The sequence below is a fragment of the Boleophthalmus pectinirostris genome, unplaced genomic scaffold (genome assembly GCF_026225935.1).
Source record: "Boleophthalmus pectinirostris isolate CB_2022bp ecotype Guang Dong unplaced genomic scaffold, ASM2622593v1 HiC_scaffold_18, whole genome shotgun sequence".
In the NCBI taxonomy this organism is placed as follows: Eukaryota; Metazoa; Chordata; class Actinopteri; order Gobiiformes; family Gobiidae; genus Boleophthalmus; species Boleophthalmus pectinirostris.
The window spans coordinates 46,746,431-46,772,690 of NW_026571133.1; the positions used below are offsets into that span (position 1 = coordinate 46,746,431).

The window sequence follows — 26,260 nt, forward strand, 5'->3', positions numbered from 1 at the left end:
CGGCTCTGTGCAGAATGATTAGAGCAGGAGCAGGTTGTGTTGGTGGGATGGAGGGGGGCAGATTGGAGCACTGTGCTGGGTCTGTGCTCATTGGAAATCAAGTGAACAAGTCCACAGAGCAGTGCAGGTTATTAGCTCCATTGTGCATGCAGCTGAGACCAGCAGCGCTCCTCCTGACTGGCTCTTCCCCGCACTGCGATGGTATCACAGTGAAGGATGAAAATGTGTGTTTAAAAGGGCACTATGTCACTTTTGATGGAGCGTTTTCAACATGTTTGTTTCTTGGAGATGTTGGCGCTTTGCATGGGATGTCTCACAGTATGGCATGAATAAAGATAAAGAATAAAATAAAAATGTACTGTATTTTTTGGACTATAAATCACACTTTTTTCATGGTTTGGGTGTTTCCTGTGACTTATACTCTGGTGCGACTTTATATTAAAATGTTCACAATAAAGCGTGGAGAGGCTCTAGTCTTATATGTGAGTATCTGCTGCTCCTGTTCCTCCTGTACCACTGTCACGTCACTCTACTGCACATGTCTCCTGCAGAAAGAGCCTCTGTCCTGCTGCAAGTCGTGAAATGTTCAGCCAAAAACAGTAATCAAGCAGCAGAAAGAAAGTTTGGAGTGACTGAAAAACGTGTGAAGGACTGGCAGAAAGCAGAGATGGAGAACACAGACAGCTTCACAGTAACTGGGAGGCTACACCATGAACTTTCTTGAAGTCACTGGATGGATGGACAAAGTCTGGACTTAAGTGAAACCAAAATCCTGTCGGGATTCAGAAAGGCCCGAATAATTCATTTACCTTCGGAGGTCGAGGCCGAGTTGCTCAGAAGTGACACCGAGGATGAAGAATTGAATGGATTTAGTGATTTGGAGTGAGATGGAGAGTTTGGTAAACTTGTTCTGTTCTGTTGTGCAAATAATGACATCCAGTCCACAGAACCACAGTATTAATCTAGTTTGAGTCGTTCTTTAAAAGTAAAGGTGGGAGTAAAAGTAAAGTAAAGGTGGGAGTAGTTCCTCACGTGTGTCTGTTTACATCCACACAGCGCACAGATCGAGGTGAAGCTGCAGATTAGTGATAGTGACTCTACTTCGTCAGGACTTTATTTCCAATCTTTTATACTTTAAAAATCCTGTATCTGAAGTTTTGCACCACATTTCACAAATAATAACACAGTTTTGACTTGTATCTAAACTAGAAGTGCAGAGCTCTGATCTTTTGAACACTTAAGAGTCTCAGAGTGACTGGTTTTACTGTAGACAGGAAACATCTGACGTGATCGTGCTCACAAATTTATATCCTGTGGTCTGCAGACAGATCCCACTGCAGTCTTTGTGATCAGAGATTTGAAGTCTCATAAGATTCTCCTCGTGTCTGTGGTGTGTGCTTTTTGTTGCACATTTAAAAATTGTTTAAGACCTGTTGTGTGTGGCGGTGCTGAGCGGTTTTTAATTTTACATTTCAAATGTCTTATCACGCCAATGTGTTCAAGTCCAACCTGAGTCTGAACATAAGTTCAAAATATTTGTCCAAGTCTGATTGAGCTCATCGGGGTACAGGTGGGGTTTCCATGTTCTATTCAGTACACACTGATTATACTCTGTTCTAAACTTAAACACTAAATTCACTTTTGTTTGCTGCTAAACTTTGTATATGGTGTTTAGTAGCATTATCTGACCCACAGGTTGCAATTCCAGCTACCACAGATGAATACTCTTATGTGTCCTTGGGCAAGACACTTAGCCTTGCCTCCAGTGTGTGTGTACACTGGTGTTGGAGTGTGTGTGAATGGTGAGTGGATCCTTGATGTAAAGTGCTTCGAGTGCACTGAAGATAGAAAGTGTAAATGTGTACGAGCCCCTCTGTTTAGATGTTGACATGTTGTTTGCTGATATATTGTTGATATTTCTGCACAAACATGTCTCGCTCACCTGCACCTGTCTCCTCTCCTGACAGGTGCTGAAGGGCAGTAAGAAGCTTAACCTGACGGTGCGCTCGGTGGGGCGGATTCCCGGTGGTTATGTCACTAACCACGTTTACACCTGGGTGGACCCGCAAGGGCGCAGTGTGTCCCCCCCTCCAGACCTGCCCCAGCACCACAGCGCCACCCTGAGGAGGAGCGACAGCCAGCGCCGCAGCCACATGCAGCTGCTCCAGGACGGAGACGAGAAGAAGGTAAGAAAGGGCCAAATGTTTTTTGATTAGTCACTCTCATCTTTTTGTTGAAAGTCAAACTCCTAAACATGAACATGAACATGAACATGAACGCTTAGACTGATCACACCCTCCTGAAAATGTGCTTTTTAAATCCAGTTTTTCTTTTGTGTTTTTGGCTGTGTTTGCTAATCTGTGCATTGTGTCACCATAGTAATTGCAGAACATTCCACCAGTAGAGATAAATGTAGAACACCCCCTGCACTGCAAAGTCCATAGAGGCAGTACTGTCATATTTTTGAGCAGAGAAAGCAGTGAGTTAACCATGGTAGTACTGATTTGTTGTCTATAGAAAAATAACCTTGTGTATAGTCATTGTTTTCATCATTTAAAATGAGAGCTGTCAAAAATATTGTGTTTCTGACAAGTTAATGCAAAAAAATTCTGTTGCCATTCTTTTTTTTATCACATGATCAATGGTTTTTGTGACCTAGTGAACTTTTTTCATAAGCTGTGGCCACTGCTAGTAATGTTAGAAAAACTACAGGATCTGACTGTAAACAGGAAGTCCTGTCAGGTGCACTCATGTTATTCAAATGAGGAAACACATGGAAACATATGACGAACCTTTGATAAGGACTGTGGACAGCAACCAAAGTTTTGCAACCTCTCTCCTCCAGCTGTCCTCACTCCTCTGCTCTGTTTTTTATTCCTAAAATCACAAAGGAGTGTATCACAGCAGGACTCATATCAGTCTCACTATTTAATAGATATTTCTGCTGTTGAACATCCAGCACAAACTTGTCTGACAGACAATTGTTAATTGTTATTAAGTTTGTAATATAAAAACATTTGCACAAAGCATATCCACTTTTCTATGTTGATAAGAATATGTAAAATGAAGATTCAAGGGACAAAAATGTGTGATCACTTTGTGAATAATCACAAGTTAACTGTGACATTCAGGAGATTAATCATGATTAAATATTTGAATAGTTTGACAGCACTATTAAAAATGTTTCTGTTATAAACAGGTGCAGCTAGTGGCTTAACATTAAACCAGTGATATACTGCTATAGATGATCACAGTATGATCAAATGTATAATGCATTTTATGAAATATTGAGGATTTTACGATTCGCTCTCGCTGCAGCTGGAAGCACTGCAGTGTTTAACATGAGCACACCTTCAGCTTAATTGCAGCTCTGACCTTGACTAAAACTAAACTGTGAGGCAGCTGCTCTTGTTTTCTCTGCTCACATTTTGGGTTCAATCATATTTCCATGTTTCTCTAAACTAAAAGTGTCACTTTGACCCAGAGAGTCAGACAGATGCTTTGGCATTTTTAGGAAACATGTGGTAAAATACAGTCTACAGTTTATTTGTTACATGCCATTTCATCCTGTTCAGATTCATTCATTCCATCCAGTCAGCTCTATAACACAGACTACATCAATAATAGTCTTTTACTCTCATGATGTTTTGCACTGGATGTTCCACTATGTTTCCAGTTAGAAGGACGCAAGAAGGAAATGTGTGGATTCCATAACTCTAAATCTAAATTCATATACATTCTCTCCCCAAAGCCACTCCAGAGTATAAAGTGGTAAATGATGTAAATAAGTCATGTGCTGTTTCATCTCGAGAAGGATTTGAAGTAATAGGCCGTGCTTCTCCTATTGTAGCTCTCTGTTCACTTCAGACATACGCTGCATAGAGCCATTATCTGAAATTGAAATCTGACGTAAGTGACAATTTTGCATAGACTGTAGCTACATATTCATATTTATTCTCCCGCCATTTTGACAGCAGCTGGAAATGAAAATCACTCTATAATGTCTTCACCAAATCACATTATCAAATGAAGGTAGAAATCTGTTTGTGATTCAGGTGCTGTGAACTCACCTCAGGGCTAAAAGAATACTGTTTGGTCTGATACATTTCTCCTTGTGTACCGCACTGAAAACATAAACAAGGGTCCTGACTATGAGCAGGCTTGCATCTCCACAAACCTGACTCTTATTTGGCCTGGAAGAGGGCCTGCTCCTGCTTGTTTTCATGGAAATGTTCCTCTGACTCTGATATTCCATAAAAACTACACAATAATATATAATATAATAATAATTGATCAATGTAATGTAATGCAATGTAATCAAGGAGCAGAAAGAAAGTTTGGAGTGAGCGAGAAAGTTGTGAGGGAGGGTGGGAATCGAGGATGGAGGGCGATTCATACAACTTTCCTAGAAGCCATTGGATGATTCGACAAAGCCTGAACTTCCATGACAATCTAAACCATCCTGTCGGGATTCAGAAAGGCCGGAATAATTCTAATTGGAGCTGATGCTGAGTCTGACAAGAGCTACACAGAAGAGGAGCGCTCCGTTTACCTCATGGATCTACGGTTTATCTTCGGAGGTCACACAGAAGTGACACCGAGGATGAAGAATTCTATGGATTTAGTGATTTGGAGTGAGATCATGAGTTTGATAAACTTCTGTGCTGTTGTTTGTGCTATAATTATCTGAAGAACTGTTAATATGTTACGTTAACATATTAAGGCCTATTCAGTCTGTTGTTCTATTGTTATTACTAGAACTTGACTATCAAGATGAAATGTCGGTTCCTGGTGTCTGATTGTACAAAATAAATTCCCCAAAAATTGCGACTTATAGTTTGGTGTGACTTATATATGTTTTTTTTCTTCTTCATTACACATTTTTTAGCTGGTGTGACTCATCCTCCGGAGCAACTTATAGTCCAGAAAACACGGTATATACAGTGCTTTTGGACACTCAAAGAAGCTTTACAATCATAAAAAAACATATCTATCTCCACGAAGAATGTTCAGAAGTATGGTTTTAACTTTCTGTTTCCATGGAATCATGCAGGTAAAGTGCCACCTCCAGAAAGTGACATACTAAACCTTTAAATATAATGTTCACTATGTTGGCGTGAAATGAGGAGTCTAAGGCTCGTTTACACTGAAATGTATCACCGTATCATTGTATTGGAAACGATCTGCGTCTAGACACGTCGTTTCTGTGTCCGCAAGTCTTCCCTATTCACACAGCTTTGAGCATTTGTTTACGTTTTTCAGAAACAAAATTTAAAAGCACATGGCTCATTTGCATAAACTAAGCGCTCAAAAAACAGCTCGCTATTGTGCGCTGATGTGGTTCAGCTTCTGTCGGACTAAAGGACACGACTCAGTGGAATATGAATGTTCTTTCTGTGACAGAGGGGTGTTCTGCTGATGGTGAGTCTGTTCTGTTCTTCTATCACGCTGGAGATGATTCATGTTAAACTTTTCAGAGATTATACGTTTGCAGGTCGTACGCACAGACTGTATAAATGAATGGACATACATTCAAGCCTCTTATCGTTTTGGCGGTGAATTACTTCGCGGTGCGTAGACCTACATCAGAGTGTTAGCGTTTTCAGGTGTCTACACAGTGCCGGATAAGATCTGTACTCAGATGAATTCGGCACCAGATAGTTTCATCTCTGGAGCCGTTTTCCATCGGATTAGTGTGAACGAACACTGGATCCACAACGAAAACAACTCGGAATACGTACTAGTGTGGACGGGGCCTAACCTGTGTTATGCAATTGAAGCAGACAGAAAATGTTAATCTCTGTAATGTCTTTATCAAATCACATTATCAAATGAACGTAGAAATTTGTTTGTGGTCCAGGTGCTGTGAGCTCATCTCGCTGTTCAGCCTGATATATCTCTCTCTGTCTCTGTCTTTTAACTAAACCCATGAAAACTACATTATAAAGCTGTTTCGCGTGTAAAAGGAACGATTCCATTTGTCCCACAGCCCTGTGTTCTGACAGGCCTATGCATAAATCAGCCTTGTGTGTAATGAGAGGGCCTTAATTCTATTTTAAATCTCATCAAAGCCTGTTCCTGTACAGAAGACAGTCTTTGTGATGCCCGCTGTCTGTCAGGCTGTAGGTTCACTGATACACTTAAAGAAATGAATGATTACACTGAATGAAACAGATGACGCTGAAGATTGTATTAAGGTAGAATGGGCTTCATGCATGAGTGGTTTTTAGAAAGTGTTTGTAAGAAGAAGACTTTAAGAAGATGCTAAGAGAACTCTTCTCTGCTTTAAACAGATGCGTGTAGTTAAATGAAAGGCTAATTCACCAACATCCAGACCACTAAGCACACTTACTTACAGGGGTGGAAGTGCAGAAGAGTGTGCCAAAGTTCTACACCGGGTTGGCAGTGCTGGGAAGGGTACTTTTAAAATTACATACATTTACATACCCCAAAATGTAGTTTGTAACGGAATCCATAAAATTACTTAAAGTGAGTAACTTAATCTGAATACTTTGGATTACTTGATATTGTCATGTTTTTTTAAAATGACATGAATGTAGCAACCACATCCTGAAAATTCTTGTTTGTTCTTGTCAAATTGTCTGCTGAGCCAAAATCTCCATGAATAAGAAACTGTTTGCTGTAGAGAAGCAAAGATGAGGATATGTTAACATAAGATGTTTTGTCTGCTAAAAGACAATAAAAATCCCAGATTTTACTTAACCAGATTAAAAATATTATTGATAGAGAAATTATTTTTATATGAGATCACCTTAAATTATGTCCAACCTACTGTTAGGTGTCATAGTGTTTAGACCTGGTTTTAGACCTGATTTAGTTCTGGTTTAGTTCAGGTTTGGTTCTAGTTTAGTCCTGATTTTAGACCTGGTTTAGTCCTGGTTTAGTCCTGGTTTTAGTCCTGGTTTAGTCCTGATTTTAGTCCTGATTTTAGATCTGGTTTAGTTCTGATTTAGTCCTGGTTTAGTCCTGATTTTAGACCTGGTTTAGTCCTGGTTTAGTCCTGGTTTTAGTCCTGGTTTAGTCCTGATTTTAGACCTGGTTTTAGTCTTGGTTTAGTTCTGGTTTAGTCCTGGTTTAGACCTGGTTTAGTCCTGGTTTAGTCCTAGTTCAGACTTGGTTCAGTCCTGGTTTAGTCCTGGTTTAGTCCTGGACTGGGTTAGTCCCAGTTTTAGTCTTGGTGTAAGTTCTGGTTTAGAGGCTCACAGGAGGAAGCGCGGTCTATGCAGCGTACGAGAGAAAACACGGTCCACACGAGGCGCACGGGAGGACAGCGGTGTCCACGCTGTAACTACGGAAGGAGACGTGGTCCGCACGTTCTCAGGCTGATGACGATGATGAAGGTGTGTGTTTGTGTTTATGTGTGTTTGTGTGTGTTTGTGTGCGTGTCCCCTCATGTGGCAGGTCACTATAGGGCAGTAGGGCAGATATTATGAGCCTATGCAGTTTGTTTTCACCAGTGCCAGTAGCTCCGGTTTATTTTTATTTTTTTTATATATCTCACATTGGGAGAAGAATTTCCAAGACACAAATGTGTTTTTACCTGTGCACTGCTGACTCTGTTCTACTGGCTCTTCGAACTCGTCCATTGTGACTGACGCCGCCAACGTTAACATGACGTTTACATCGATCTTATTGCGCACGTTCTGTTTGGGTTTTCGGCAATGAGTGGAATTACCGAAATAAAAAAATAATTAAATGAGATGTAGCACAAAATGTGAAAACAGGAAAATACCGCCTTGTAATCCACTTATTTCAGCAAAGTAACTGTAATCCAATTACCACTCATTGAAACAGTAACAGTAACTGTAACCGAATACAGTTACTCATAATTTGTACTCTGATTACATAACGGCGGTACATGTAATCGTTACTCCCCAACACTGCAGGTTGGGTAAATAGTTGGGAAATAGTTGCTGAAACAGTGATTCAACTGAATGACAAACAGGAGAAAAATACTTGACCTTGCCCTGAAAACAAGTGCCATTTCCCGGTCTTTTCCTGGAACAATTGCAGATCAGATTGAGAGAGTGACTTTAGCGTTTTTATTAGACTTAGACTTAGACTTAGAAAAACATTATTGATCCACAAGGGAAATTATTTGTACACAGTAGCTCACACATCACAATATAATATAATAACAAAGAGCAAACATATAAATATTAATAATAAATTCTAAATACGTAGCAAAAAAGACAGTGTGTCAAAAAAGACATAAATAAATAAATGTAAAAGTAAAAATAAAATAGAAAGATAAATAATAACATAAAAAATCTCAAGAGGTCATAGGAAAACAGTGTCACAGTGATATAATGATTGACAGGACAAAGGGTTATCTGTTTCATAAGGATGAGTTTTTATACAGTTGTAGGGAGTATTATAGTATGATTGCAGGCCTGTATCTGTCTCTGTTTGAATGGAGCTATAGAGGCCTGTTGGAGAATGAGCTCCTCTGTCCTTCTATATCAGACATGTCAAACTCAGGCCCGGGAGCAAAATTTGGCCCACGATATAATTATATTTGTCCCGTGAGATCATATCAAATCTGTATTCGAGCTGCCCGCTGGCTACATATAGACTATACAGACATAATTTATTCAAAATGTTGTTATTATTTTATATTCTGCTTGTTCTGGATTCAGTGTTTAAGCAAAACTATTATTAAACATTAATTTGAATAAGAAAATGTTTAACATTGCATATCTCACAAGAAGAGAAAACATGCAGATGTTGTTGAATTTTTTCATTAAATATTTAGTTTGGCCCTCGACTTATTTCCAGTTTTTAATTTGACCCTCTATGAATTTGCGTTTGACTCCCCTGCTCTAGTCTGGTGCAGAGGGTGAGTTGTTGTACAGTTGTAGGGAGTATTATCTGTCCCTCTACATTCTGGTGCAGTAGGTGAGCAGGAGTGTCCGTGATGGAGAGCAGTTTGTCCATACGTAAAACAGTCAGTGGAGGTGATCGGCTCGGTGGCTGCACTCCGGGTTTAGTCCTGGTTTAGTCCTGGTTAAGTCCTAGTTTAGACCTGGTTTAGTTCTGGCTCAGTCCTGGTCTATTTGTGGTTCAGTCCTGGTTCAGTCCTGGTCCAGTCCTTTTGTAGTCCTAGTGATTGGCTCTGTGGTTTCGGTGTGTATATATTTATAATCTGCTAATAACACAGCGTAGGTTCAGTCCTGGTTCAGTCCTGGACTATTGGGCTGTCGGACTAATGGGCTGACCCCGATTTATCATGGGCACGGGCGGGTAACATATTAAATGTTAACGGGTCTGGGCGGGTGTGGTGCTGGACTGCGTGGGTGCGGGGGGGTGCAGGTGGGTGTGGGTTTCCAAAAATGGACCCGTGCAGGACTCTGGAGTGCACTCTGGTCCTGGGCGGAAGGGAAGTTGATGGGATGTTGACTCCAGTGTGGTGATCAGGTGCAGGGCTGTAACACTGGCCCATATGAAGACTGTCACTGCAGACTGTAAAGACCAAATAGACCACATGACCTCTATAAAACTCCTCATGAATGTTAGTAAATTATAAGAAATAATTTAAGAAAATATATACCTTAAAATCATGCAGGAATTCGAATTTTGTGTTGCATTATCAGAGTAATAATATTCTAAAATATCAGATTTGTTGTGCTTATGACTGCCCCTGACTCTTGTTCCAATAGAGTATTTTCAGGTAAGAAAAGTGACAGCAGTTTTCAAGTTTCTTAATATTTGTTATGACAGCAAAACCCCTCACACCCCCATCACCGCTGCTCTCTCTGCTGACCCCTGGAAAGAGGCTCTGCAGCGTTCAGAGCAAGACATCCAGGTTCTGCAATAGTTTTATCCAGTGGCTGTCAGAACGCTCCACTCCCTTTAAGTGTACAGTCACTTAAACACTGCTGACACTTATAGCTGATGTTTTTACTTTTCTATTTTCTGTAAGCATTACAATCGCAGCAAAATTTCTTTCTGTGTATACCGTATTTTCCGGGCTATTAGAAACGCTCTTAAGCCTCCAACCCCATCAAAAAACAACTGCATGCCCCACAATCCAGAGCACCCTATACACGAATTCACTCGGGTGTCCCAGCACGACTTCAGTAAACTACAAAGCGGCACCACCTGCAGAACACACAAACACACACAGAGCAGACAGCGACCGCACGGCGAAACACACCCACAGACACACTCATCACTCCACGCCGACGAGGAACGGAACGGAGGAACGAACCGAAAAAGCGAGTGCAGTGTGCCACTTTTAGACACGACTGAACAACTGAGTCACTGTGAACACGCCGACAATCCGTTGGTCCCAGACAGCACCCTCCCTACACGCCACAACTGAACTAAGCCCAGAGTCACCGTGAACACCACAAACAAACAAAACCACTCACCCATCACACTGTTGTGTTTCCTTTAACACTCTAACCCTGACTCTAGCTCTGACCCTAATCCTAATCCTCTAACACTAAACCTAACCCTAACCCTAATTCTCTAACCCTAATTCTCTAACCCTAACCCTAATCCTCTAACCCTAACCCTAACCAGGGTTACAGGCAGTTTCACAGTTTCAGGTTTCCCTGAAACTTCCATTTTGCTTCATTTGACTTGCACTGATAGAGCTAAAATCCATCTTAATAGATATGGGTCAAAATTGACCCGAAACAGCCTCAGTGTCGCAAAATTTGGAGCACTTGTACAAAAGTATAACATTTTAAAACATTTTCATTTTTGCGTATTTTGGCAAAATTTAGGAAAAGTCATCAAATTTCAGGATAAAAGAATGATGCTTAGAGTATTTTTTCTACTGCTGAATGTCAAAACGGGTCAAATTTGACCTGAACAGTATGTAAGGGTTAAAGTCCAGTGCGGTTTATTTGTGAAAAAAGTTTGAAAATAGACCACCTTATAATCCAGAGAACCTAATAGCCCGGAAAATACGGTACTTGTGTATCTGAACGACAATAAAGTCTGTCTAAGTCTGAGAAGATGCCTGTGTAATCCCTCAGCTGTCCAGGTATGATCCAAAGCAAAAGAAACATTCATTTCTGTCACTGGACAAAAGTTCGTTGGAGTTAAGACCTTTCATTGCTCCCTTCTGGCAGATTTAAGGCACCAGCAATTTGACCAAACCTGAAGAAGCCGCTTGGATGAGCCGTGAAATGTCTTTACTCCAGTTGACAGAATAGATTTTTTCTTTTGCTTTGTCTAATTCAGTTTCAGTTCTGACAGCAAAGAGTACACTAACCCAAAGTCTTGTCGGGGCGTCTGAGCAGTCTGAGGGAGCTGAGTGTGGTCCTCATTCAGAGAGTCCTGATGAGCGTCTCCTGGAGGTATTAATAGACGTTATAACTCTCACCTGCACCTTCAGACAGTGACAGTGGTGTATATGCAGAGCGCCGCACAAGATCAATGCTAAAACAAAGTGGAGAAAGGCTCAGATCGATGCTCAGACAGACGCAGTATTGGGGACATTAGGAGCTTCGATCGGACCAGGTGTCACTGCGGAGGAACTCATTCAGTCTGGAGTCTGCACGAGCTCTCGTTTGTAACAGAGACAGCAGCAGAGACGGCTGGTAGGACGGGGATTAACTGCGAACACATGTCGTCTTTAAATCACCATCTTAACTTTTATAGTTTTGAAAATGCTATATTTACATAGGAAGTGTTAATGGGTGTGCTTCTGGCTCCATCGACTCAGTCTCCGCTCAACATTATATTGAAAAAACTCTCTCATGTAGTATATTGTTTTGTATCACGCTTTTGTGTATTCGTGGAGACTTGTTTGGGAGCGTTCAGCGAACCATTACAAGGGTTTGAATAGGGCCCGGGGGAGATCACCAGATTACTCAAACATGAATGGATAGCATCTAAAACCACTTCAAACATGTTTTTCATGAGGGAACATTTTAACATGGTTGGTAAAGGCTTGGTAAAGTTGATTCTACATAATACTCCCTCTTTAAGGTCTTTAAGGTACACTTTATTGTCCTTGTAGGGACATGTGTCTCTATCTCTGCATTTGATCCATCCTTCAATGGGGAAAAACAAAGCCTGCACAGAAAGAGCCTTAGAGCTGGTTTAGTCCTAGTTTAGATCTGCTTAAGTCCTGATTTAGACCTGGTTTAGACCTAGTTAATTCCTGGTTATGTCCTGGTTTAGTCCTGGTTTAGACCTGATTTAGTCCTGGTTTAGACCTGCTTAAGTCCTGGTGTAGACCTAGTTAAGTCCTGGTTATGTCCTGGTTTAGTCCTGGTTAAGTCCTGGTTTAGACCTGGTTAAGTCCTGGTTTAGTCCTGGTTTAGACCTGCTTAAGTCCTGGTTAAATCCAAGATTAGTCCTGGTTTAGACCTAGTTAAGTCTTGGTTTAGATCTCATTAAGTCCTGGTTTAGACCTGGTTTAGTCCTGGTCCAGTGCTGGTTTAGTCCAGGTTCAGTCCTGGTTCAGTCCTGGTTCAGTCCTGGTTCAGTCCTGGTTATCGGCCCTGTGTGTATATATTTATAATCAGCTAATGACACGGTGTTGGTTCAAGTCCTGGTTTAGTCCTGGACTAATGGTCTGACCCCGATTTATCAGGAGCGAGGGCGGGTTACAGGTGGAATATTAACAGTGTTGTGGGCCCTGTGTTTAATCACTCACCCACTGTGCCACCACCATGTTGTCAGGTTATACTGTGAACACTGTCAGAGCAGCGTCACACCAGCTCTGACCAAACTACTATCTCTGACTTCATTAAAACTTGTGGTTAAACTTGTCAAAAGTAAAACTGGATACTCATTTAAGCAGATATCAATACTAAAAAAGTCCCATTCACAGGACACAAATAATCTTGAGCTGTATCAGAGCAAGTAGAAAACACAAGAGACAATTATACACACCTGAACCACTATGGAACCTACTGGACCACTGAGAATTACAAAAATATAAGACACATGGGAATAGAAAACAAAGTAGGTCTGTGTATTATTATTATTATTTTATTTATTTATTTATTTTTATTAAGGACAACAGAATATAACATTTAAAAAAAATACAACAATCAACATTTAACAATTACAATAATCAGCATAAAACCAAAGACAAAAACATACAGCAACACTCACAACACCCACAACAAATACAAAATAACAAAAAAAAAGTTTGGTCCGTGTACCATTCGTTCTTTAGAATTTCAATTAAGAATGAAAAACAATAACATGGGAAAACAGTTTGTTATTTAATTTTTCCATTTTAGTGTCAAACAAAAAATAGATTTCGACCTCTGTTTCCAATATTTAATTTAAAGTTTACTTCAAATAACATTAATCCAAAAACTGTCTCGGTGCTGAGTTTAAATTTGATATTTTATTCTCTCGGGTTTATTTACCCTGGGAGTTCTGCTGCTCAGCGCTGTGAGTGAATTCAGCGACTGAATAAAGGAGAGTTTATCGCTGCTTCCTGTTTCTCGTCAAGGAGTTCAACAGTGACTTTCTAAGATGCGAAAGTAAACCTGTCACTAATAAAGAAGACGACATGTTTGTCCATAAAATTGCACAGACGTTTCAGGTAAGTCCTTCTAGGTGCAGAACTTTGGAGGCAAATAAACCAAAGAGAATAAAATATCAAAATTGAAATAGGCCCAGACAATTTTTCTTTTAAACAATCTGTTTTCCCATTTTACAGTTTATCGTTCTTAATTGAAATTCAAAAGAAGGGATGGTACATGGACTAAAGTGCTACCATTTAATGTTGAAAATCACATACTATTGTTTAAAGCAATTATTTTTTTCTCTGCTGAGCTACCTTTACAAAACAAAAATGCCAGAGAGCTACCAGCTTTAGCAGTCACAAGAAATTGAGTCGATATAAGAAAGAGCCTTTAGATTAGATAAGGGTGACCAGATTTTCAAACTTCAAAACTGGGACACACCCGGGTTGGGATGTTTGGTGTAAATAAAAATGGGAAAAGAACGTGTAACATTGTGCATTCTCTGATGATTTTTATTTATTTATTAATTTTTTGCTGTATTGTAAACGGTTTTCTGTATTTTGGCTAAACAAATGATAATAATACAATAATAATACATAAATACAAAAGCACACATTGTATTGTAATGGGCAGTGCACAAGTTAAACCGAATGAGTCCAGTGAAAATGCATGAGAAACACTTGTGGCTTGTCATTACTTGTGTATAAATTTAACAGCAGGGCATAGTAAACATAAACACACAGGATTTGTGACTTATTTCATTCACAAACTTAGAGGTTTCAGAAAATATCTGATTCCACCAACAGAAAATCAGAAAATCAAACTATGAAACAGTCACTGATCAATAACTGTTGTACGGAACCACCTGAATTACAGATTTTAAAAGTCCAATACCACAGAAGCATTTGAAAAGGGCTAGAAAGTCTTATGTTTTGAAAGCTCTGGGATGGTCCATGTGTTTTTTTTTGTTTTGTTTTTGTATTATATATATATATATATATATATATATATATATATATATATATATATATATATATATATATATATATATATATATATATATATATATATATATATATATATAAGCATACATGGAGCGACATAACCAAGTGGCGGGCATAGTGTACAGAAACATCTGTGCAGAGTACGGGCTGGAAACCCCAGGATCAAGGTGGGAAACACCTCCAAAGGTTGTGGAGAATGACCGAGCCAAGATCCTGTGGGACTTCCAGATACAGACTGACAGAATGGTGATGGCGAACCAACCAGACATAGTGGTGGTGGATAAGAAACAGAGCAGAGCCGTGGTGGTTGACATCGCAATACCAAGCGATGGTAATATCAGGAAAAAGGAACACGAGAAGCTAGAGAAATACCAGGGGCTCAAGGAAGAGCTGGAGAGAGCCTGGAAAGTAAAGGCATCAGTGGTGCCTGTGGTGATCGGAGCACTCGGGGCTGTAACCCCCAAACTGGAAGAGTGGCTACAACAGATACCGGGAAAAACAACGGACATCTCAGTCCAGAAAAGTGCAGTACTGGGAACAGCAAAGATACTGCGCAGAACTCTCAAGCTCCCAGGCCTCTGGTAGACGACCCGAGCTCAATGAGGGTGAGAGAGACCTACCACCGTGGAAGGTGAGAAACACATTTTTTTTTTTTTTTATATATATATATATACAGTATTTTTCTCTTAAATATAGTCAGTCCTATGTGAAACTGTAAATGCAAACATAGTGTTCAAAATCCATGTATCATTTGTTTATTCGTTTTTCAATATAAAACCAAAAATAAGAAAAAAAAAAATAATTTAATTCTTCATTATTTGTCTCCAGACCCAAAATGAAAAAATGGATAATGATGAATTTTTTTCAGTTTTCGAGTTTGTGTTTAAATGAAGAATGGAAAAAACTGATAATGGCCATTTCCTGTTTCTGTGACTTAAACTACAATGCCGGACTTTTGCACTGCATACGGACTGAACCAGGACTGATCCAGGACTGATCCAGGTCTGGAACCAGAGCGGGACTGAGATTAGAACTGAGACCGGGACCAGACCGGGACTGAGATCAGACAGGGACCAGACTGGGACAAGAGCGGGAGTGAGACCGAGACCAGGCTGGGACCAGACCGGAGGCTCAGAGCCCACGGCAGGTCCAGAGCTCGAACCCTGAGGAGTCTGGTCCCTGCCTGGTCCTGGTCTGGTCTTGGTCTCAGTCCCGGTCTGATCTCGGTCTCAGTCCCGTTCTGGTCCCGGACCTGGGTCAGTCCTGGTTCAGTCCGTATGCTGTGCAAAATCTGGTATCACAGTCACAGAAGTCACGTAAACGGGAAAAGGCCGTTATCTGTTTTTTTCCATTTTTCATTTAAACACAAAATCAAAAACTGAAAATACGAATCATTATCCATTTTTTCATTTTGGTTTTGGAGACAAATAATGAAGAAAACAGTTGTCTTTTTGTTTTCTTATTTTTGGTTTTATATTGAAAAACAAATGAATGAATGACACACAGATTGTCCAAATGCAGCTTTTCTGTCTTGTAATTCTGTCTTTGTTTTACAGGGTTGGGCATTAGAAGTACTTTTTACTTCAGTCTAAACCATTTCGGTCATAATCCAAATGTGGTTTTAGTCTGTGCCCTTGTAGTGCTGCAAATAATCAAACTACTACAAAACCTAAAAGTACTGCATAGTCCCAGTACTGCATAGTCTCTCTCCACAGCCCACAGCCTCCAAATGTTCTATTCCAAATCATGTATTTCATTACTTATTAGCTATTGTTTTGAGCCTCATTTAAATGTCTTAATCCCCATCCATATATCTTCTATGAAAAATGGTCTTTTGTATGCGTCTGGATTACCAAAGAGATTAAAGCAAATGGAAAATGTAATTCTTTCAACGAGACAAAGGTTTTGGAGTAAAGATGTTTCGTGGCTCACCAAGAGGCTTCTGGTTCAAGTGCTGGTGGAGACTACCTTATGTTTAACGGGATGAGCAAACTACACTGAAACTACGCTGTAACTACATTGAAACTATGCTAAAACTACACTGAAAGTACACTGAAACTATGCTGAAATTACGTTGTAACTACTCTGAAAATATGATGAAAGTACACTGAAAGTACGCTGAAACTACGCTGAAAGGACACTGAAACTACGCTGAAACTATGCTGAAACTATGCTGAAACTACACTGAAACTACACTGAAACTACGCTGAAAGTACACTGAAACTACGCTGAAACTATGCTGAAACTACACTGAAACTACGCTGAAACTACACTGAAAGTACACTGAAACTACGCTGAAACTACGCTGAAACTATGCTGAAACTACGCTGAAACTATGCTGAAACTATGCTGAAACTACACTGAAACTATGCTGAAACTATGCTGAAACTACACTGAAACTACGCTGAAAGTACACTGGAAGTACGCTGAAACTACACTGAAACTACACTGAAACTACACTGAAAGTACGCTGAAACTATGCTGAAACTACGCTGAAAGTACACTGGAAGTACGCTGAAACTACACTGAAACTACACTGAAAGTATGCTGAAACTACACTGAAACTATGCTGAAACTACACTGAAACTATGCTGAAACTACACTGAAAGTACACTGAAACTATGCTCAAACAACGCTGAAACTACACTGAAAATACATTTAAAGTACACTTAAAGTACGCTTAAACTAACACTCATGTTTGTTTTCAGTTCCACAGATATATACCGTATTTTTTGGACTATAAGTCGCTCCGGAGAATAAGTCTCACCAGCCAAAAAAAATGAATAACGAAGAAGAAGAAAAAACATAATAATTCACAACGGACTATAAGTTGCACTTTTTAGGGGAAATGTATTTTATCAAATCAGAGACCAGGAACTGACATTTCATCTTGAAAGGCAAGTTCTAGTAATAACAAAAGAACACAGAACAACAGACTGTTAATATAGGCTGTTCTTCAGATAACTACAGCACAAACAGAACAAGTTTACCAAACTCTCCATTTCACTCCAAATCACTAAAACCATTGAATTCTTTATCCTTGGTGTCACTTCTGAGCAACTCGGTGACCTCCGGAGGTAAATGGAGCGCCACTTCCTCTGCATTTCATCCATCCTTCAATGGGGAAACCCCCCCCAAAAAAACCCATACAAAGCCTGCACAGAAAGAGTCGAGAGTCAAACTCGGAACCAGGTCCCAACAGGTACCTGCAAATAGTTGTTGAAACAAGCTGGTTTTAACGTTGTGGAATTGTACGGGTGTATATGCGGGCAAGTAGTGATTACACACGAGTGGTTCAGATGAATCAAATGAACGACGAGGGGAGAAGAATACTTGACATGTGTCCAGGACGTTCGTTGGCCTGGAAACAAATGCCATTTACTGGCCTTTTCCCGGAACTATGGCAGACCAGGCTGAGAGAGACTTTAGAGTTTTTAACTTACATAAAGTGCAGGTGATTTAGTCCTGGTTCAGTCCTGGTCCAATCCTGGTTTAGTCCTGGTTTAGTCCTGGTTTAGTCCTGCTTCAGTCCTCCTCCAGTCCTGGTCCAATCCTGGTTTAGACCTGGTTTAGACCTGGTTTAGTCCTGGTTTAGACCTGCTTAAGTCCTGGTGTAGGCCTAGTTAAGTCCTGGTTATGTCCTGGTTTAGTCCTGGTTTAGACCTGGTTTAGTCCTGGTTTAGACCTGGTTTAGTCCTGGTTTAGTCCTGGTTTAGACCTGGTTTAGACCTGGTTTAGACCTGGTTAAGTCCAAGATTAGTCCTGGTTTAGACCTAGTTAAGTTCTGGTTTAGACCTCATTAAATCCTGGTTTAGACCTCATTAAGTCCTGGTTTATACCTGGTTTAGTCCTGGTTTAGACCTGGTCCAGTCCTGGTTTAGACCTGGTTTAGTCCTGGTTTAGTCCTGGTTTAGACCTGGTTTAGACCTGGTTAAGTCCAAGATTAGTCCTGGTTTAGACCTAGTTAAATTCTGGTTTAGACCTCATTAAATCCTGGTTTAGACCTCATTAAGTCCTGGTTTATACCTGGTTTAGTCCTGGTTTAGACCTGGTCCAGTCCTGGTTTCGACCTGGTTCAGTCCTGGTTCAGTCCTGGTCCAGTCCTGGTCCAGTCCTGGTTCAGTCCTGGTTCAGTCCTGGTGATCGGCCCTGTGTGTATATATTTATAATCAGCTAATGACACGGTGTTGGTTCAGTCCTGGTTTAGTCCTGGACTAATGGTCTGACCCCGATTTATCAGGCGCGAGGGCGGGTTACAGGTGGAATATTAACAGTGTTGTGGGCCCTGTGTTTAATCACTCACCCACTGTGCCACCACCATGTTGTCAGGTTATACTGTGAACACTGTCAGAGCAGCGTCACACCAGCTCTGACCAAACTACTATCTCTGACTTCATTAAAACTTGTGGTTAAACTTGTCAGAAGTATTGAAAATCAAATTCTCATTGATACAAAACTGGATACTGATTTGAGCAGGTATCAATACTAAAAAAAAGTCCCATTCACAGGACACAAATGATGTTGAGCTGTATCAGAACAAGTATAAGAGCACATAGACTAGTATACACACATGGACACTATGAACCTACTGGACCACTAAGGATTACACACATATAACACCACATGATAATTCGCAGTGGACTATACGTTGCACTTTTTTGGGGAAATGTATTTTATAAAACCAGAGACCAAATCACTAAATTCATTGAATTCTTCATCCTCGGTGTCACTTCTGAACAACTCGGCCTCGACCTCCGGAGGTAAACAGAGTGCCTCTTTCTCTTCTGTGTAGCTGTCATTACACTCAGCATCAGCTCGAGTTAAAATTATTCTGGCCTTTCTGAATCCCGACAGGATGGTGCCAGTATCATTGAAGTTCAGGCTTTGTCCATCCAGGAAAGTTGCATGGTTCACCCACCTGGTTGCCGTGAAGCTGTGTTCTTCACCCCCGCTTTCCACCAGTCCCTCACAAGTTTCTCGCTCACTCCAAACTTTCTTTCTGCTGCTCGATTATCGTTTTCAGCTGAATATTTCACGACTTGCAGCAGGACAGAGGCTCTTTCTGCCGGAGACATGCACAGTAGAGGGCAAAGTGACAGAGGTACAGAAGTAGTAGGAGTAGCAGATACTGACCCACAAGACTAGAGCCTCTCGTGGCTGTCAGTGTGAACATTTTAATATATAAGTTGCACTGGAGTATAAGTCACAGGAAACACCCAAACCATGAAAAAAGTGTGATTTATAGTCCAAAACACAGTAGCTATAAGGCAGTGTCCGCCAGCATTTGATCAGAACTGAAGAAGCTGCAACTTCTTGGATTCTTTTTTCAAGTGTATTTACCTTGTTGCCATGTTTCTGCTGCTGCTGCATCTTCAGAACTGTCACCGGTGTTGGTGGTGACATGTCGTATATCAGCTGGTGTTACTTCCTGTGGGCGTGGTCAGCCTGATGGACCTGTCAGGTTGCTCAGACTGACCACGCCTCTCGCCGCCCGGTGTTCTCTGGAGGAGGGTGTCCAGGTGTGTAAAAGTTGGAACACTCCGTCATCCGGGTTAATGGTGTCCGTGCCTCTTTTCCTGATTTTGATGTCCTCCCTGATCCAGTGTTTGAACTTATTTTCTGATCCAATGACCCGAGCACCGTCCCAATCCATCATGTGGTTATTTCTTTTACAGTGCTCTGATATGGTGGATTTTAGGTTTAGGTTTTAGATTTTAGCAGCCAAAAACATGTAAACAAGATAAATACACTTTACTGTACTATCTTTACAAAAGAACCCAAGAAGTTAAAGTATACAAAAAGACAAAATGATGATCCTTGGTTTACTGAAGAAGCTGTGTTGTGAAGAAGCCAGTTGGATGAGCAGTGAAACGTCGTCCCTCTATTTTTTTAGTCCAGTTGACAGAATTGAATATTTTCGTTTACTATGGATCCTACCTGGATGACTGAGTTAGGGATTACTCAAATTCCTTTCAAAAATACTTAAGGACAAACAAACCAAATAGATCTTTTGAGCTTGTGAGACTGTTGCGTCCATACTCCAAACATACCTTGAGTTTTTAGATAAAACAAGAGAGGTAGAGCGCTTCACTGGGTCTTAAAAGAGTAAAAAGTATCAGTACAGGTGCTCTACGAGGGTTAAGGCAGTGGTCTTAGAACAGAAAATTACCCTGACAGGAAAATGTTAAAATGGGTAAGGTACAAACCCGAAACACTCCGACTGACTATATTAAAAGTTCTTTATTACATGAAGGGACGCCAACGCGTTTCGACCAGCAAGATAGTCTTCATCAGGGCAAAATAGTAAAAACAAGACACACCGGGTGTCAATAAATACAATCAATTAATCACATGACATCATCACATGACAACATCACAAGACAGCAGGAAAAAGACATTGAGCAAACCCTAAAACAAAAGGTTGGCCAACCATGAGGAACATATAAGTGATGAGCAACCCCACCAAACAATAACAAGAATAACAAAACATGTTGGAGGAAAGTAGGCGTGTCCATCACATATGAAATACATAGACAACTGACTATCACAAGTACAAAAATATCATTTACAATAAAGAATCATCCAAAAAGTTAACTTTCAGAGAAACATGAAATAATCCAAATCATCATTGAGGCCCGGATGTTGTGTGGCCTTTAAGGTTACAATCCAAAAAGTTTCTTTTTTTGACAGTTGATGGAGTCTGTCGCCCTCTCTGATATTTGGAGGAGCTACCTCAATTACCAAGAGTTTTAAAACACTGACTTTACATTGAGTGGAAGACCTCGAGTTTTTGTTTCATTCATACTTGTATTTTACCTGTTTAGTTGTGTCATGGGTAAAACTCCAGACTTCTCCTGCAAAGTTTTTAAGTCCATAAACCATCACTGGATTCGCTCTGCAGTCAAATTGTGTTCACGACAAAAAACATGGCTCTGTTAGCGTAGTAATCTTGTGACCTATAGGGCCTCATTTATTTCATGGTTGTGTGTTCCCATTGTTGAGAGCAGAGGGAGAAAATGTGAAATACTTATCCCAAGGTGACAAAAAACATTTTTAAGGGGAAACAAAGCCACTAGAATGTATTCTGTGAGCTACTATTCTGCTAAATTGACTTTGGGAGCTTTCTGCCACGGTTTTAAATCATTCTCTCATCAAAAACATGCCTGAAGAGATTGTAGATGTCATCCATGCGTGTTTGAGTAATTGTGTGATCTCTCCTGAGCCCTATTCAAGCCCTCCTTAGAGTTAGCTGTAAGATTCTGTCCAATGCTCTGCCCACAGGCTCTAATACGGCCATTTTTCTTACATTTACAAAAGCAGAATACAAAACAAGACATTACAGCTTCACAAACCTGATGTGATGTTTGGTAGGTTCGTGAGCTGGATGTACGGTGTGGTGATAGTGCTCTGAAGGGGGCGTGGCTTAATGCTGATGACAAAGAGAGGGGGGTGTCAAAAACTAAAGTTAAATTTAAGTAACATTTCAATACCATATTTTTGCAATGAGCATTTTTAAAACAATAAAAGGTTCAGTGGTGATCTAAATATGTTATGTGTTAATGTGAGGCTTTGCACCATCACGTGACCCTGATAGCAACGGTACCTACGCCATCATGACACCGGGCACACTATGTCATTGACTTGAACAGCATCGGAGAAACATGGGCAGGTTTTGTTGTGTATTTGGTGGTTCTAGACACTCTGAACGGGATAAAACGATTTGTTTCTTCACTGTTCCTCTGGAAATGACTCATCAGGAGCTCAAACAAGGGAATTATCGAAAAAAAAAAAAAAAACGGGAATTATGTCTAGAGAACATAAACCACAAAGAGATTTCCTATGGTACCATCAAGACACACTCACATCACTTTCATCAAGGTATTTAATATTTAAATTGTTTCATAGTTTATTTAATGAGAGAAGAACATTTACTGAACTAAAATGTAAAAAGAAAACATTTGCAGTGTGAGTGGGAGTAGAAACTGTATCTTCCAATGTACATATAAACATGTCACTCGTCGTAGGACCCATGTTTTCTTTATTGTCTTGCTTAACCACAACTATGTCTTCTAGAATTAATCGCTTTTTGTGAGTGGATCTTTCTAACGTTCACGAGGATCTTTTCATGGCCGATTCTTTCGAGGTTCGGCTCACAGACTCTTCGACTCGTGCGTCGTGTTGATCACAGGAGCCCAGTGTGGGTTCGTTGAATCGTAAACTAGTGCAGGTTTTCATGGATAAATTAATGAAATTTTAGTTCAGTAAATGTGCTTCTGTCATTAAATAAACTATGAAACAATTTAAATAGCAAATACCTTGATGAAACTTCGGGCGTCTTGATGGTACCATAGGAATTCTCTTCACGGTTTATTTGCTAGCTATAATCTGCATCTTTTTTTTCGATAATTCCCTTGTTTGAGTCATTTCCAGAGGAACAGTGAAGAAACAAATCGTTTTATCCCCTTCAGAGCATCTAGAACAACCAAATACACAACAAAACCTGCCCATGTTTCTCTGATGCTGCTGAAGTCAATGACATAGTGTGCCCGGTGTCATGGCGGCGTAGGTACCGTTGCTATCGGGGTCACGTGACAGTGCAAAGCCTCTATAGCCCATAAAAGTGTAACAACCACCATATATGTTTAAATGGCCTATATTATGATATTTTCTGACTAATTTTTGATGTAATAATCAGTGTTGGGTGTAACATTACTGTACAAAGTGATGTTACTGTAACACATTAATGCTTTTTTGGGGGGTAAAAATAGTGGTGCTAGTGCTACTACTGAAAATTTAGAAACAAAAGGTAGTTCCTTTTTCAATTCCGCACAACGTTACTTTTCCATGTACGCCGACGCAGCGGGCACTGATGCCACAGCCCCGGGAAGTGGCAAGGTTGGGACGGGAGGAGCTTTAAAGCACATAGGTGGAACGTCTTGCCACCTTCACCTCAAGCCTTTCCTGGTCAATGTGGCAGTCGTAGCGCACCATCTCGGAGAAAATGCGCCCGGTGAGGGCCGGCGACACCCGGGGAGAGGTCCCTCAAGGGGATCCTCATGCACTGAGCAGCCTTCCCCTGAATCATCTGTTCAAACTGTGCAGACCTGTTTACCTCTCAACTCTTTCTTCAAAATCCTTTTAAATTTTCCCTGACTGTTCTTGTCGGCCATCAGTTTCATGCTGTATTTAGCCTTAGATGGAGTTGACCACCAGAAAGTAACGAGTAACATAAAAAGTTACTTTCCATAGAGGTTAACTAAGGGATTACTTTTTAACAACAAGTAACAGGCAAACACTACTTTTTTTTTTTTTAAGTAACTTCCCCAACTCTGGTTATAATGTTGTTTCCTCATAAAAATAAATAAATAAATAAATAAATAAATAATAATTAATTAATTAATTAATTAATTAATTAATTAATAAAAAAATGAATAAAAAGAGTTAAAAAATACCTGGAGTTGTGTTTGGTTTCATTCACGCATGTTTAACACATTTATGCTGAGTTCCTCAAACAGAAAACACTCTAATCCACCTCGTGATGTCATCTGGTAATACAGAAAGTGTTTTTAAACTCCACACACCTTCACTAGAATCATCGGATCAGTTCAGCTCTGGAATTGTCCATCTCTGCTGAACTAATTAATTTGAAAACTACTGACATCACAAGTTGGTACAGAGCATTTGGAGCTTTGGAGATATGGGCAAACTAATAATATAGGGTTATTCAAACGTGTAAATAAAACAAAACACAGCTCGGGGTGTGTCTGTGAGGAGGGAACAACATTAGAACATTGCTAAAAAGTCACAAGGGTAAGTTTTGGTCAATATAAGACGTTAAAGACACCAGCTCATAGTTCAGTCAGTTCAGTTTGACGATGCGAAGTACAAACTATAGTGAGATAGACTCGTGATCTGCAGAGCCAGGTCCTGTGAGCTGTGTGAGTGTGGAGCGCTCTGTTACATCCAATAATGTTGTGAGGAGTTTAATGGCGACTCCACAGCTGCAGCTCGCCCCCAACCAAAACAGGTTTAATTAAACTGAGCGTGGCATCTGTCACTGTCTCCACCCAAACAGACAGGCAGCGGAGAGGGTTTAACTCTGGATTAAAGCAGCTCCCACGACGATTTTGAAAAGTTTCATTTATTTATTGTGTCCTAAAGGGGACTATTGAAAGAACGGGTATTTTACTTCAAACTTTTAACTCGTAATTGTTTGAAAAGTTGCTGCCTTTGACAAACATATTAACGTGTTTTTTTTAAGATTCACTTCAATTTTTTGATACTCTGAGTCTCCCCTCCCTTTGCTCCCTACGCTAAGTTACTCCCCCTTCAGAGCGCAATCACAACACAATTAGCATGTGTCCTGCCAAAGAAACTACTGCACATCGCATCAGGTTTGTCAAGATAAATACAGTTTTGTGTAATGTTTTTTTGTATATTTATGGAGAATAGTTGTGTGGGAGCATGAGAGAGGTCCCTAAATTACTCAAACATGCATGGATGACATCTAAATACATGTTTTTTGATGAGGAAACATTATAACATGGTAGAAAGTTGATAATAAATAAATAATAAATAGCGTGTATGTGTGGAAATATATAACAGTTGTATTTCAAGTTTTGCTATTTCAGTTTCCTGCGGGATGAGTTTTTCTGTCTGAGCCTGGCCCGCATCTGACAGAACAGTGATAAAATCTGACTCGAGCCCGATAGGCATTAAGATATTTGTGTCCAAGTCCGACCGAACTCTACTGACTGAACCGAGGCCTAATGACACACGTAGTATATTGTATGTCATTAGACATTACACACATTACACACACAGAGACACAAAATACAAACTCGGGATGTAGTGAAAATAATGAGAAAACATTATTCCTCACCTCTCGTAAAGTGGCAGATTTAAAGTGCAGCATCTCATCCACATTATCCATAGAAATTGTTCTCCACAAATCGATTTTGTTCGCTTGACAGTAGGCAGGTACTTTTTTTTATCTAACCAGTTTATTTGATTATGGCATATGTAATGCACCACTAACGGAGATAACTGGTATATTAAGCTTTTCCCAAATCCCATTGGAAGAAGGACAATAACGCCTTTCCCCTTGATAAAATTCACCAAATATTCTCTTTGTTCCGGCTTTAAATCCTCGATCTCGGGAATCGTTGCCAACACAGAATATATGACTCTTCACTGATTGGCTGTTGCCTGAACTTGCACTTCCGGGATTTTTGCAAACCATCTAGTGTATTCTGATTCCTGACCTAGTCGCTGGAGAGAAATTAAATTGAGCAGAGGCACTAGGTGACGCCAGCCTGGCCACACGGATCGAGGTGAAGCTGCAGATTAGTGATAGTGACTCTACTTCCTGTGGACTTTATCTCAGATCTTTTACACTTTAAAAGTCCTGTATCTGAAGTTTTGCTCCACATTTCACAAATAATAATCACACAGTTTTGACTTGTATCTAAACTAGAAGTGCAGAGCTTGGATCTTTTGAACACTTAAGAGTCTCAGAGCGACTGGTTTTACTGTAGACAGGAAAGAGCTGACGTGATCGTGCTCGCAACTTTATATCCTGTGGTCTGCAGACAGATCCCACTGCAGTCTTTGCCATAAGAGATTTTAAGTCTCATAAGATTCTCCTCGTGTCTGTGGTGTGCACTAGAGCCCTGCACAAAATCAACGCCAAACAGTGCAGCACAGGACACATTTTGAAAGTTCATTGCAGGCAAGAGCGGGAGCGGGAGTGCACAATGCGGGAGCGGGCGGGTGGGATGATAAACT

General features: G+C 40.3%; 1 protein-coding gene across 1 annotated transcript in view; it reads left to right on the top strand.

Moving 5' to 3' along the window:
• Positions 1-26,260, top strand: part of whrna (whirlin a) — a 565,911-nt gene that overhangs the window by 251,466 nt on the left and 288,185 nt on the right. Inside the window, exon 4 of the mRNA XM_055153851.1 lies at positions 1,968-2,186. Within this exon, the coding sequence (XP_055009826.1) occupies positions 1,968-2,186 (219 nt within the window). The remainder of the gene's footprint in view (positions 1-1,967; positions 2,187-26,260) is intronic.